Below are 12,534 nucleotides of genomic sequence, written 5' to 3'. Positions count from 1 at the left end.
ATAACATGATTGCTGCTTTTAGAATTATAAAGGAATTAGATAGTGTAGACCATGGGTGGTACTTAATGGAGATGAGGTCTTTCTTGCCAACCTTAGAGCACCACATTGCCTCTTTTAGGGAAGGCCTGTTGAATTAGGTGCCAATCAGGCACTTAATTTGGCAGGCCTTCCCCAGAATCAAGGATCCCGGGGGTAGAAGTCCCACCCATTGAGAGCTGCCTTCCAATTAGAAGCCAGCAGCTCTATTAAACGGCAGCAACACTTGGGATGCAGTGGCTGCTGCCAGTATGACACCACCTGAGGCCTAGTATCGTCACTGGATCCCAGGCCACAGGTGAGTGATTATTAAAACAAAGTGCTGGAAAACCTCAGCAGGTCAGGCAGCATCTGTGCAGAGAGAAAAAGAGTTAATGTTTCAAGTCCAATATGGCTCTTCTTTGGAACTGAAGAGAGGTAAAAACACGATGGGTTTTATGCGGTTGAAAAGGTTTGAAGAGGTAATCAGATGGAACAAAAGGGAAAGTCGGGGATAGGTTAGAAGACAGTGGAGACTAAATACTAAAGATGTCATGGAACAAAAGGCAAAGCGAGTGGTAATGGTAGTGGTAAAGCAGCAAAGCTTTTGTCTAGAGTAGGTGTTCATAGCAGAATAAAGGTCAGCTCTGTCTGAAAGCAAAAACATGAAAACAAGATACAAATTGGCACTTTGTGGGGGGGGTGGGTGAGTGGGAGAGATATCAAAATTGAGGAGAGTTCATGGTCTGAAGTTATCGAACACAATGTTGAGTCCAGAAGGCTGTAAAGTGCCTAATCGGAAGATGAGGTGCTGTTCCTCCTGCTTGTGTTAAGCTTCAGTGGAACAATGCAGCAGGCTGAGGACACAACTGTGAGCACAAGAGCAATATGGTGAATTGAAATGGCTAGCGACCGGAAGGTCAGGGTCATGCTTGTGGACTTAGCGGAGGTGTTACGCAAAGTGGTTACCTAGTCTGCATTTGATCTCCCTAATGTAGAGAAGACCGTACTGTGAGCAGCAAATACAGTAGACTGAATTGCAAGTAGTACAAGCAAATAGCTGCCTCACCTGGAAAGAGTATTTGGGGCCTTGGACAGCGAGGAGAGGGGAGGTAAAGGGACAGGTGTTACACCCCCTGCGATTGTATGGTAAGGTGCCGTGGGAAGGGGGTGAGGTGTTGGGGGTGATAAGTGGACCAGGATGTCATGAAGGGTACGGTCCCTTTGAAATATTGACAGAGGAAAGGAGGATGTGTCTCCTAGTGGCATCATGTTGGAGATGACAGAAATGGCAGAGGATAATCCTTTGAATACGGAAGCTGGTGGGGTGGAAATGAGGACAAGGGGAACCTTATGGTGGTTCTGGGAGGGAGGGGAAGGGGCGAGGGCAGAAATGCAGGGAATGGGTCAGACACGGTTTAGGGTCCTGTCAACCACAGTGAGGGGGAATCCTCGGTTCAGGAAAAAGGAAAACATGTTGAAGCGCCATTGTGAAAGGTAGAACAAAAACAGAATTACCTGGAAAAACTCAGCAGGTCTGGCAGCATCGGCGGAGAAGAAAAGAGTTGACGTTTCAAGTCCTCATGACCCTTCCGCAGAACTGAGTAAAGTTAGGAGAGGAGTGAAATATAAGCTGGTTTAAGGTGGGAGGAGGGGAGAGAAGTTGGGGGGTGGGGGGGGTGGTTGTAGGGACAAGCAAGCAGTGATAGGAGTAGATAATCAAAAGATGTCACAGACAAAGGAACAAAGACGTGTTAAAGGTGGTGATATTATATAAGAGAATGTGCTAATTAAGAATGGACGGCAGGACACTCAAGGTACAGCTCTAGTGGGGGTGAGGTGGAAAAACTGACAGGGTATTATAGTTATAGATTTAAAAATAATGGAAATAGGTGGGAAAAGAAAAATCTATATAAATTATTGGAAAAAACAAAAGGGAGGGGGAAGAAACGGAAAAGGGGTGGGGATGGGGGAGGGAGTTTAAGATCTAAAGTTGAATTCAATATTCAGCCCGGAAGGCTGTAAAGTGCCTAGTCGGAAGATGAGGTGCTGTTCCTCCAGTTTGCGTTGGGCTTCACTGGAACAATGCAGCAAGCCAAGGACAGACATGTGGGCAAGAGAGCAAGGTGGAGTGTTAAAATGGCAAGCGACAGGGAGGTTTGGGTCTTTCTTGCGGACAGACCGCAGGTGTTCTGCAAAGCGGTCGCCCAGTTTGCGTTTGGTCTCTCCAATGTAGAGGAGACCGCATTGGGAGCAACGAATGCAGTAGACTAAGTTAGGGGAAATGCAAGTGAAATGCTGCTTCACTTGAAATGAGTGTTTGGGCCCTTGGACAGTGAGGAGAGAGGAAGTGAAGGGGCAGGTGTTGCATCTTCTGCGTGGGCATGGGGAGGTGCCATAGGTAGGGGTTGAGGAGTAGGGGGTGATGGAGGAGTGGACCAGGGTGTCCCGGAGGGAACGATCCCTACAGAATGCCGCCAGGGGGGTTGAAGGGAAGATGTGTTTGGTGGTGGCATCATGCTGGAGTTGGCAGAAATGGCGGAGGATGATCCTTTGAATGCGGAGGCTGGTGGGGTGATAAGTGAGGACAAGGGGGACCCTATCATGTTTCTGGGAGGGAGGAGAAGGCGTGAGGGCGGATGCGCGGGAGATGGGCCGGACACGGTTGAGGGCCCTGTCAACGACCGTGGGTGGAAAACCTCGGTTAAGGAAGAAGGAGGACATGTTAGAGGAACTGTTTTTGAAGGTAGCATCATCAGAACAGATGCAACGGAGGCGAAGGAACTGAGAGAATGGGATGGAGTCCTTACAGGAAGCGGGGTGTGAGGAGCTGTAGTCGAGGTAGCTGTGGGAGTTGGTAGGCTTGTAATGGATATTGGTGGACAGTCTATCATCAGAAATTGAAACAGAGAGGTCAAGGAAGGTAAGGGAAGTGTCAGAGATGGACCATGTGAAAATGATGGAGGGGTGGAGATTGGAAGCAAAATTAATAAATTTTTCCAGGTCCCGACGAGAGCATGAAGCCGCACCGAAGTAATCATCGATGTACCGGAGAAAGAGTTGTGGGAGGGGGCCGGAGTAGGACTGGAACAAGGAATGTTCCACATACCCCATAAAGAGACAGGCATAGCTGGGGCCCATGCGGGTACCCATAGCCACACCTTTTATTTGGAGGAAGTGAGAGGAGTTAAAGGAGAAATTGTTCAGTGTGAGAACAAGTTCAGCCAGACGGAGGAGAGTAGTGGTGGATGGGGATTGTTCGGGCCTGGAAAGGTAGCATCAGAACAGATGTGATGGACGTAAAAACTGGTAGAATAGTATGTCCTCACAGGAAGCAGGATGTAAAGAGGTGTGGTTAGGGTAGCTGTGGCAGTGGATGGGGTTGTAATGAAAATTGGTAGAGTCTATCCCCAGAAATGGAGACATTGGAGTCGAGTAAGGGAAGGGAAGTGTCGGAGATGGACCATATGAATGAGAGAGAAGGGTGGAAATTGGAAGCAAAATTGATTATCTTTCCAGTTCTGGATGTGAGCAGGAAGATGCACCAAAACAGTCATTGATGTACTGGAAAAAGAATTGTGTGTGGTGGCCTGAGCAGGACCGAGCAGATGAGTGACAGTGGAGGGTGTTCTGGGTGGGTGGCGAGGCGGTGTTGGTTGCAAGGGCAGGGGCGGGGCGGTTTCTAGCAAGCCGTCCCGTTCTTAATGCTGGATCCCTTGATAAAGCACTGAGTGCCTTTGAAGGAGGGAAAATCTCCCTCCCACGGTGTTCGCAAACAACCCCACACGGGTTTGCTTGTCGTGCTCGCCGCATGTCAAAATCCCACACCCAGTGGGTTAATATCAGCATTGGCAGGATGAGGCCCTAAAGAGGGCATTAATCGCCATCGAGGGGCCTTCCCACCATGGACATGGAGGTGGGAGAACGGCAGGGTCCCTACCAGCCATCCTCCCACATGATTAAATGCCTTCCACTACCAAACTCGTCAAGGGGGAGGGCATTAAATTCCATCCCGTGTCAAGCTATTGCATCTTGTAGAACTGGTGGACATGTCTTGCACTCCACTGGGTGTTAAATTCAAAACTAATCAGTTGCAACAATTTACCAGTAAGTGAGTAATCAAATTATGGAACAGGCTTCTTGGGGAGACAGTGGAAGCTGAGTTGATTCATTCAAATACAAATTAGATAGATTTCTTTCAGAAAATAATATTTTGGGATACAGTATATGAGTAATAAGAGACATGACATGTGGCAAGTGTAGCATGCTTAGAAGGAACAGGTGACTTAGGACTTATTATTTCCAAATCTGACCACTCCTGGGTTTATTTTAAAATTTGTTCTTGGGATGTGTGCATCGCTGGCAAGGCCAGCATTCATTGCCTATCCCTAGTTGCCCTTGAGCAGGTGGTGGTGAGCCAACTACAACTGAGTGGCTCGATAGGCCATTGCAGAGAAGAGTTAAGACTCAACCATATTGGTCTGGAGCCACATGTACAGTTAAGATGGAAGATTTCCTCCATGCAGGAGATTAGTGAACCAGATGGGGGTTTATGACAATCTGGTAGGTTCATAGTCATTATTAACTAGACTAATATTTTATTCCAGATATTGAATTTAAATGCCCCTAAATGTCGCAGTAGGATTTGAACTCATATCTCCAGCACATTCGTTTGGGCCTCTGGATTACTAGTCCAGTAACATTACCACTGCATTACCGCCCCTAGTCCTCATATCATGTTTGGGTCTGTTGCAGACTATTTGATGTAGCCTGATTGCTACAATTGGTCAATATTCCATTGTCATGTCATGCAGTTACCATGGTAGCCTACCTAGAAAGGTAGAAGATGAACTAGATTGGACTTTGTTATTTTTCATCTGGCAATTCCTATGCTCCAACCTTATTTCAACAGTATTGTTGAATTGACCTCTACTACTAAAATATGCCACCAATCTTTTAGTGGGTGTAAATTAATCTAAATACTGACTGCAGCTGTTCAAGAAGGCAGCTCACTTTCTTGAGGGCAATTAAGGATAGACAATAATTACTGGCCTAGCCAGCAATGCCTACATCCTGTAAATGAATAGCAAAAAAAGGATCAAATGGCCTCCGATTGAGAATGTTTTCAGCACTCTGAATAGACAATTCAGTGATTGCTGGGCTGAGACCTAGTTGAAGCTTTTAAATAAAACATTGTGCAGCAACTGTCTTTTTATCATGCTAAAATTGTGCTCAATAAATTGTCGGCTTTTTTGATTACAAGCATAGAGATAATTAACGTTCTATACAATAAATATATGTAAATCATACCTCTTAACTGTTCTTCTGTCTCAAGCCTGATTTTATTAATGGCATCATCTCTTGAAACCTTAATCATAAAGTAAAATCATTATAACTTATAAAGCCCAAGTTAGATTGCAACAAATCACACTAATCATTGCACATGAAGAGTAACTCACTTTGTCATGAGTGAAATCTGAAAATACTCCACGGATCTTCTCAGAAGCAAGCCTGAAGAATAGAAGCAAATTATTTTGCAGCTTCTACTATAACATTTCATTGGATGATAAACTTCACAATAGGCTTATTTTTAATTAGGATACACTGTTATGATCCTGGACGTGGCCTCCCTGTGCTTTTGGTACAATCCGGTTAGGGACCAGTAACTTTTTGTTTAAAGTAGCCAAAGTTCGAGAGCCAAGTCACTTGCCAAGAGAATAAAGCCATAAGATTCCACAGCTTTTGAACAAACAAAATAAAATTTACTATACAAGGTCAGAAAGATAAAATAATTTACAATATCTATCTTATACTCTTAACATTCAGGGTTAATATGAGATAAATGTGAATTAACAGGCAAACTGCGATCTACACTACATTAAATGGCAGATGGGCCAAGGCAGATCCCATGGATTTCTCAGCAACCCACCCAAACGTCAGTGTTTCGCGAGTTACAAAATCTCATTAAACTGTCTCCCCAGTGAGGAACTTCCCTTTCAAAGATCTCACCTTGGAATTCTCTCCAAATGTTGCTCCAGCTCAGACTGCCTTAATGATGGCTCACCTCACAGGGTTTCAATCATGTATCCCGAATTTTGTTCCCCTGTATTCCCAAGTCTGCGCTCCAGCACCAACTCACAAGCACATCTTCAGCCCTTCAGCCATTCTGAGCAGATATGTCACCAGTGAAACTTGCATTTGGGCAACATTTTGAATAATAACTATAGTGTATTCTTTTGCCTCCTCTCCATGAATATTATTTACTAATCTTTTATGCTTATCCATAAATCTACTCATTAACGTTTGGAATGGATTCGGTCGACATTTTGTAGTTCTATATATTCACTTTTATCAGTTGGTTGTATGCTCCAAAGGGTTACCTTTCCCTCAACAGCCTGCAGCATGGAATCACCTACATTCTCAGATCTCCAGAGCCCTCATTACTTGAAGCCTGACAACCGCAGCCCTTTTACTGCTTGATGCCTCTTTCTTTGCTCCTCTGCCCGGTGGTTCCTTCCCATGATCTCCTCCTCCTGGTAGCTTCTTCCCGGTTCTCTCTCTCTGGGACCTCTCCCTGGGTTCCCTCTTCGGTGCCTCTCCCTGTCCCTTGTCTGGGACTCCTCGCTGGTATGGCACCCCACTCCTGGGTCCCGTGATCAGGTTTTCATGCTGTTTCTTTTTCATGCAGGTGACTTGAGAACTTGCCCTGGCCCAAAGAACTCTAAAACACTGGAATGCGCATGCACAGCCCACTCCCAATCTGTGCAACTTCCCGAGGCTTGTCGAGAATTGTTAGTTCATGATCTCCGCCCAATGACAAGGTTAAGTTTGGATCTCTTAAAAACACACGTAAAGGGGACAATGGAGTATGTGCTCACTTAGCAAAATTTTAAGTTATTTTCCTCCACACTACATAAACAACAGTTAAGAACTGCTTAAAAATACTTAGCATTCAAATCAGAGAGAGGTTTATGAAAATACAGATTGCAATAGAAGGGTTGTGGTGGTGAACTATTGGGTCCATTCTATATTTGAAATGGCCATCAATTATAGCCTGAGAACTGCTAAACAGATTTGTTTTTATTATTCAGGCTTAAAAAAAAATCAAATATTTTAAATTTTGGACAAGCCAGATCCAAACTTTTTGGCATCAATGGACAATAGATAAAAACAAAAAGCTAAAATTTCTTCTCCACCGATGCTGCCAGACCTGCTGAGTTTTTCCAGGTAATTCTGTTTTTCAATGGACAACAGACTTGTCTACCAACATCAAAAATAACCTTTATGAATATAAATAAAAACTCAGGTTATGCTACATTGTACTAAGTTACATTCCTATATTACAAACTTTTCGTCTTGCACTCATCAGGAGACTTCACAAGAATAACAATATAAGGGGAAAAACATATTTTCCCCTTATATTGGCATTCTTGCAAAGTGTTCCTGATGAGTGCATGAATAAAAGCTTAGACATATCTCTTTTTTCAGCAATACTCAAGTTCTGTACTACCAAACAACTATTTATATTGTAAACATTTAAACTTTATAGACCTGTTAGGAAGGCTGCATAAATTCAACTGATAAAAATGAAAATACAGAACTACAAAATGTCAACCGAATCAGTTTCAAATATTAATGAATGGATTTATGGATAAGCATAAAAGATTAATGCATAATATTTATGGAGAGGAGGCAAAAGAATGCACTATATAGTTACTATTCAAAATGTTGTCCACATGCAGGTTTCACTAGTGACATATTTTTGGTTAAAAGAAAATCATATACGAAGATCACTGTCCCTCTTGTTTTTAAGCTAAACATTTTATTTAAATAATTGTTTATGCAAGAATAAGCGCAATAACATGGAGACCAGCTGTGTTGTTGAACCTATCAGTGTGTAGGAGATGGATTCACATCAGATAGTTAACAACCTACAGCAATTAAACAATTTTCTCAATTCAAGCATACAGCTTTTTTTTTGAGTGTATGTGCTATATCTCTTCCTGATTTCTTTCTCACTCCCTCATTGATCTCTGAGTCACATACTAACATATCCTACTATCAGGGCTTCTTTATCCAACTGCCAGGAGGTACGCAAGAGTGACCGACTGACAACTCTCCCTCTTTCATTGCTTCTATGTTCAGGGGAACAATCTTTTGGATAGATTATCAAGTATAAACAGCAGGACCTACAAGAAACATATATACATCCACAAATTTGCCCATGGGTTAAGACGGTCTGATCCAGGAAAGTGAATGCGCAAGTTACTCTGTGCAATTGTACCCAGGATCTTAGGACTGTAGTGAGGCCCAGCAGCATTTATAAACACACTGTATCCTCCAATGCCAACTCGAAGGCGTCTTTGCTCATGAACTATTGTGTGTAAAAGCATATATGAATGTTCCTTCTTTCTATGGTAAAACACCTGGTCAGTACTTGGAACTTCTCTGAGAAGTATCAGGGATTTCTCGCACAAACCCAGAAGCCACCAATCCATAGTACGAGTTGCAGCACCATCATGACATTCTGCTCAAGTGTGTACATTCACTCCTCTAAACCAGTTCTTCCAAAGATGCGCACAAAATATAAATGGAAGCCGAGTCCTCCATAAAAATAAAAACAATAGATTTGCAAAAGACCGTTAAAAATTAAATCATAAATTTCCTTTTTTAAAATATGCAAATAATTACTTTCTGTTTTCAAGCCCATAATTCAAGACCATATTCTTGAGTCATGAAGAAATGGAACACGATGAATATGATTGCACCTTCTAGAAAATAATAATGATTTCACAGTTGACAGTTCGTAGCAGTATATGGTGCTTCAGGTTGGACAGTCACTCAGGAGTAACGGTCAGAGCATTCCTTAGCTTGCGTGAAAGACCCTTACAACTTGTGTCTGTGATCCTGTGGATACAGGTTATTCACATTCATGGAAGAGTTGCAATTCTCTGTCACCAACTGAGAACCCCAGAACTTACTGTCTTGCATATTCCACTATTTCTGTCGAAGGGGTAAACATCTTCTGAGGTGTCCTTTTGGAATTCCCGTGCTCATTTGCTAGCTGCTGAATGGCCAGTATGACTTGTTGTGTGTGTTTGACGCCCATTTTGATAGCATGACAAAAGTCCTGTTGCAACACATTTTCTGCTGCTGCGTCCATCATGACTAGTAAAAAAACAAATTGAAACTTTATTTGATTTATGTATTGGATGAGGTCATAATGACTACTTATGAAATATCTTTATTTCTTCTAACTTGTTTTTAAAATTCTTTGACGTATCGAACACTATTGCCAATACATAAGTATAATAGGACTCAAATAAAGTTTAAGCAGTCAAAACTGAACAAACGAATTGAGCTCTGCATGGTAGAGAGTCAAAGTATTTTGGCGAGCCTTTGCAGGACTTTAAAACAAAATGAACAATTGTATTCTAACATTATGCACTGACGAATAAAAGAGAGGCATATTATCTAAATGATGAGAGATTGCAGAGCTCCGAGATGCAGAAGGATCTGCGTATCTTAGCATATGAATTGCAAAAGGCTAGAATGCAGCAAGTAATTAGGAAAGCTAATAGAATGTAATCATTTATTGTGAGGGGACTTGAATACAAAAGTAGGGTGGTTATGCTTCAGTTATACAGGGCACTAGTGAGACCAAATCTGGAGTACTGTGTACAGTATTGGTCACCTTATTTAAGGAACGATGTAAATGTGTTGGAAGCAGTTCAGAAAAGGTTTACCAGACTAATAGCTGGAATGGGCAGGTTGTCTTACGAGGAAAAGTTGGACAGGCTGGGCTTGTATCCGCTGGAGTTTAGAAGTGTAAGAGGCAACTTGATTGAAACATATAAGATCCTGAGGGGACTAATAGGGTGGATGTGGAGAGGATGTTTCCTCTTGTGGGAGAATCTAGAACTAGGGGTCACTGTTTAAAAATAAGGGGTTGCCCATTTAAAATGAAGATGAGGTGAAATTTTTTCTCTCAGAGGGTTGTGAGTCTTTGGAACTCTCTTCCTGAAAAGGCAGTGGAAGCAGAGTCTTTGAATATTTTTAAGGCAGAGGTGGATAGATTCTTGGTAAGCAAGGGGGTGATAGGTTAATCGGGTGTAGGCGGCATGCAGATTTGAGGTTACTATCAGATCGGCCATGATCTTATTAAATGGCGGAGCAGGCATGAGGGGCCGAATGGCCTACTCCCGCTCCACATTCGTATGCACGATGTGCCCCAAAACATTTCCTGCATGCAGGGTTCTTAAGCATGTCAGAATGGTGTATATAGTCAATGGCATACTGCACAATTGATAACATTTTTAGATTTATTTATGCTACCATTCCACCATGCATCTTTCCTATGACTGAACAGAAGGACAATATGTTCCCTCTTCTCCACCAATGAGAAAATTGAGTCAAATCTAGAAGCTACAAAATCCAGTTGATTTGCCCACTGATTTTTCTTAATTCCTTCTATGAAGAAATCAAATAATCTTCCCAAAAATGTGGGACAGATTTGGAATTTATCATGTAGAAAAACATGACTTTGTAGCACATTATGTTAGTCCATAAATGCTCTACACTATCCTAGTTCACTGATTAGGACCAATTTTAAACTGCACAAATATTACAGCACTACCTAGCAATTTTTCTTGTGTACAATATTTGCAATTAAAACCCTTTCCTCACTTTATGTAACAAAATAGCACATTTAAAAAAAATAATTAAAATTACAAACTGATACACAGAACATTGAATAATTTCATTGTGATGCCATATTTTCTAATTGTTTAAAAACTATATTAAATACCATAAAATGCAACCTCAAATCTCTGACCTGCCATCAGGACTTTCAAAAGAGAACAATAAATTTTGAAGTAGTTTATTTTACTGCATAAACTATTTTTATTAGCAGACTGGAGAAGATCAAATGCTTACCAACTTGGCTCTGAGGTCCACCAGCTAGCACCAGATTTAAAGTGCTTAATGCCATCTCTTTTCGAGTTGGGTTAATTACAACCTGTCCATCCACAAGACCAACTCTTACAGCACCTACAAGAGGTGTTGCAGAATACAGTGTCACTTTTAAACAACTCACTGCAGATGTTACGCACAAAGCAAAATGAATAGTAATGGTAACAAATGCTGATACAGTATTGATGAAAATTATTAGCAAAGTAAATATTTCAGTGAATGCATATTAGTTTGTTGCAAGAGTGTCATTTTCCAAGCAGCTATATTAATAGCTGATAATTGTTGGCTTGACAACTTTAAAAAAAATCACACAGGAACTTGAAATCCAAACTCATAGTCATAACTGCACAGAAGGCCATTTGGCCCATCAAGTCCATGCTAGCTCTCATAGAGCAATCTAATTAGTCCCTTCTCCCATTCTATTCCTGTGACCCTATAAGTTTATTTCCCTCAAATGTCCATTCAATTTCCTCTTGAAATCATTCGTCATCTCCGCTTCCATCACCCTCACATGCAGCAAGTTTCAGGTCATTACCAATCACTGTGTAAAAAAGTTCTTCCTCACATCCCTTTGGGCATCTGTTGCCCAAAACCTTAAACGTTTGTCCGTTAGTCCTTATACCATCTGCTAATGTGAACAACTTTTCTTTGTCTACTTATCTAACCCTGTCATAATCTTGTAGGCCTCTATCAACTCTCCCTCAATCTCCTTTGTTCCAAGAGCAACAACCCCAGCTCCTCCAGCCTAACCTTGTAGCTAAAATCTCTCATCCATGGAATCATTCTGGGAAATCTCCTCTATACCATCTCAACACCCCTCACACCCTTCCTCAAGTGTGGTGAGCAGAACTGGATGCAATACTATAGTTGTGGTCTAACCAGAGCTTCATAAATAGAGGTTTTGAGTACCAAAGCAGCCATAACTTTCTCTGCTTTGGTACTCAAAACCTCTATTTATGAAGCCAAAGATCTCATGCTTTGCTAATTACTCTCTCTATATGTCCTGCCACCTTCAAAGATCTATGCACATGAATCGCCAGGTCTCCCTGTCCCTGTACACTTTAGAACTGTACCATTTAGTTGACATTACTTCCCCCTATTCCTTCTGTATAGTGCATCTCCTCATACTTCCCTGCATTAAATTGCACCTGCCGCTTGTTTGCCCATTCTGCTAACCAACTATGTCCTGTTGCAGTCGACTGGTATTGTGCCATGCTTCCAAGTTTGGTATCATCGGAAAATTTTGAAATTTTACTCTATATTCCAATATCCAAGTAATATATATTTATCAAAAAAAGCAATGGTATCAGCCCTGAACCTTGGGGAACATCACTATCTACCATTCTCCAGTCTGAAAAACAACCATTTACCACGTTAACTCTGTTTCTTTCTCCACAGATGCTGTCAGACCTGCCGAGTTCTTCCAGCATTTTTTGTTTTTATAACTATTTACCATGACTTACTGTCTTTTGTCCTATGTTAACTTTTTGTCCTCCTATTCCATGGGCCTTAATTTTATTAATGATAATACCGCTTTATTGCGGTACT

At 41.8% G+C, this 12,534-nt stretch overlaps 1 protein-coding gene across 1 annotated transcript in view; it reads right to left on the bottom strand.

The window, feature by feature from the left end:
* pnpt1 (polyribonucleotide nucleotidyltransferase 1) overlaps positions 1-12,534 on the bottom strand; it is a 90,972-nt gene that overhangs the window by 58,261 nt on the left and 20,177 nt on the right. Inside the window, exons 8-11 of the mRNA XM_078556931.1 lie at positions 10,951-11,064; positions 8,997-9,183; positions 5,475-5,526; positions 5,326-5,383 (exon numbers count right to left, since the gene is read on the bottom strand). Coding sequence (XP_078413057.1) covers positions 5,326-5,383; positions 5,475-5,526; positions 8,997-9,183; positions 10,951-11,064 — 411 coding nt within the window. The remainder of the gene's footprint in view (positions 1-5,325; positions 5,384-5,474; positions 5,527-8,996; positions 9,184-10,950; positions 11,065-12,534) is intronic.

The sequence above is a fragment of the Cetorhinus maximus genome, chromosome 14, assembly GCF_964194155.1.
Source record: "Cetorhinus maximus chromosome 14, sCetMax3.hap1.1, whole genome shotgun sequence".
In the NCBI taxonomy this organism is placed as follows: Eukaryota; Metazoa; Chordata; class Chondrichthyes; order Lamniformes; family Cetorhinidae; genus Cetorhinus; species Cetorhinus maximus.
The sequence above is the reverse complement of the archived record's forward strand: the minus strand, read 5'-3'. Positions and strand labels throughout refer to the sequence as shown.